The sequence below is a fragment of the Sinocyclocheilus anshuiensis genome, unplaced genomic scaffold (genome assembly GCF_001515605.1).
Source record: "Sinocyclocheilus anshuiensis isolate Anshui unplaced genomic scaffold, SAMN03320099.WGS_v1.1 scaffold513, whole genome shotgun sequence".
Classification (NCBI taxonomy): Eukaryota; Metazoa; Chordata; class Actinopteri; order Cypriniformes; family Cyprinidae; genus Sinocyclocheilus; species Sinocyclocheilus anshuiensis.
In genome coordinates, this window is record NW_015537972.1 from 1,331,330 (window position 1) to 1,333,813 (window position 2,484).

The window sequence follows — 2,484 nt, forward strand, 5'->3', positions numbered from 1 at the left end:
TATATATATATATATGGTCATGTCAGTACTATCAGTGGCCTAAAAACAGCTGAAACAGCTTATGGCCGCCCTGTCAAAACCACATGAGTAGCCAAACAATACTCACATTTATCTCAATTACACCTGCATTATTGTAAACATTCAGTTGCAAAATAAATTAATCATAAATGGCAGATATGCCAGCGAATAACGTTTCTATCAGCCCTGAACTGTCTTGTTTTTACAGGTGGCATGTGGATATGCACACACACTGGCTCTTACAGATGAAGGATTTGTTTACTCTTGGGGTGCAAACTCATACGGGCAGCTGGGTACTGGCAACAAAAGCAACCAGGCTGTGCCCACCCTCATCAACATGGACAAGGAAAGGTAAGATTCAAAGAGCAGCCTCCCACCTGACGGATTTAACAGTTGATATGGTGGAAATAATTTACCTGTCATCTCACCTGATTTTCTGTGCATTTGAACACATCTGGGTGACATTTTAGACATGCTGGAATTCATACCCTTAGTTCCTGTCATGCATTTCCTTAACATTTAACGAAGACATTTAAAAAAAAAAGTAGGTCAAGTGAAGTATGTTGTCTACAGTTCATATAGCTGTTAAGGAAGCTATAGGAAGTCACTTCACCAGAAATTGTCTTCATATGTGGGCGTTTGCTCAATAATTGTGGGAAACTGAGAGAACTCTTCACAGACAGTTGGGATTTGAAAAAGTATTTTTGCTTAGTTGTAACCATTTGAACTCAGCTTAAAACACTAAAGATAATCAGTATATATTGGCTTATCGGTCACTTTTTAATTCTCAAGTTTCTTAGGTTTTACTGTGCCATTTGAAAATATTCACATTTACATTTTTACATTTATCAGAAATGATATATATGATCAAAAATTACTTTATATCACTATATATAACATTCTAGCCCTAAACCGCAATCAAATTTATGTTGATAATGACTCTGGACATTTTTACCTGATATGGATTAATCTAACAGCCTATAACACAGCAGAAATAAATGTGACGCTATATAAATAAATCGCTAACAAGTCTGCATGTTCTGCTTGTCTCTTTGTGAATGAATGGTGTAGTGTGGTTTACTACACAAACTCAAACACACATGATGCTTGCAGTGTTTTCATTGCCTCAATATATGAAGATATGAACACATGAACTTCATCTCCAGAGCTGCTCTTAGACATTTTTACAAGCTTCAAATGCTTTTCACCATTTCATTTGAGAAAAACTACCACCAAATACACAATGAATCTCAAAGATCTTCAGGACAAATGGCCAAAATAAAAGTTTGGTTTAACCTGAAGAAATTATCACAGAAATATAGCACTATTAAAAATGATTTTCAATATTTTTATTTTTAAAAATTAAAAATGCAGTGTTTCGTTGTAAATTAATTGTGTTATTTTCATTTGATTATATTTTAACATATGAAGAATTTGGACGACACTTGAACTCTTCATTATGTTTCTTCAAACCATTCCTGAACAATGTGTGTAGTGTAGCAGGAAGCAACATCCTGCTGAAAGAGGCCACTGCCATCAGGGAATACCATTGCCATGAAGAGTGTACCTTGTTTGCAGTGAGGTTTAGGTAGGTGGCATATGTCAAACTGATGTCCACATGAATGGCTAGAAACAGGGTTTCCCAGCAGAACATTGCCCAGAGCATCACAGTCCTTTGACAAGCTTGTCATGTTCCCGCATTGTACCCTGGTGCCATTACATTCCCATGTAAATGACGTGATGTAAAATAAAACTGAATTCATCAGACCAGACAACCTGCTTCCACTGCCCCAAGATCCAGTTTGTGGTTTGCTCTTCTTCAGACCACAGTTGGTGGGTTCTCACAAATGCTGACCAGGAGCAGCCTACAAGCCTTGCTCTTTCAGTGATGCTCTGACAGTTGTCTGGCCACAACATTTTGGCTCTTGTCAAATTCATTTAAATCTTTATTCTCACCCATTTCTCCTGCACCAATACATTGACTAGATGAACCTGTTGGTTATTTACCATGCATATTACCCAGACCTTCACATGACCTTGTCAGGAGATGATTGACAATATTCACTTCACCTATGCATGTTCATAATGTTTTGGGTCATCAGTAGCCGAGTTTCCATCCAAAGTTGCAAATTTAACTTGTGCGCAAAACTGGAATATCGCATAAAACATTTGCGAACAAGCATCATTTCCATCCAACAAGTCAAAGAGAACAAAATCGTCACTTCCTGATAAATTGGCACTATAAATCACTAAGAAAAGTAGAATATAATAATTTTCATATATAATAAATTACTTGCGCCTCAGAGCGAGCAGATTAATTTGGCGTTTCCATCACTCGTTTCTCATGCGATACTTCAAAATGCGCATTAAAATAGGGTGATGGAAACATAGCTAATGTGTGTGTGTGTGTGTGTGTGTGTGTGTGTGTGTGTGTGTGTGTGTGTGTGTGTGTGTGTGTGTGTGTGT

At 37.3% G+C, this 2,484-nt stretch overlaps 1 protein-coding gene across 1 annotated transcript in view; it reads left to right on the forward strand.

Annotated features, from left to right (window-relative positions):
- The window catches only part of LOC107670520 (RCC1 and BTB domain-containing protein 2-like), a 32,646-nt gene that overhangs the window by 10,125 nt on the left and 20,037 nt on the right, over positions 1-2,484 (forward strand). The window contains exon 7 of the mRNA XM_016463168.1: positions 227-369. Within this exon, the coding sequence (XP_016318654.1) occupies positions 227-369 (143 nt within the window). The remainder of the gene's footprint in view (positions 1-226; positions 370-2,484) is intronic.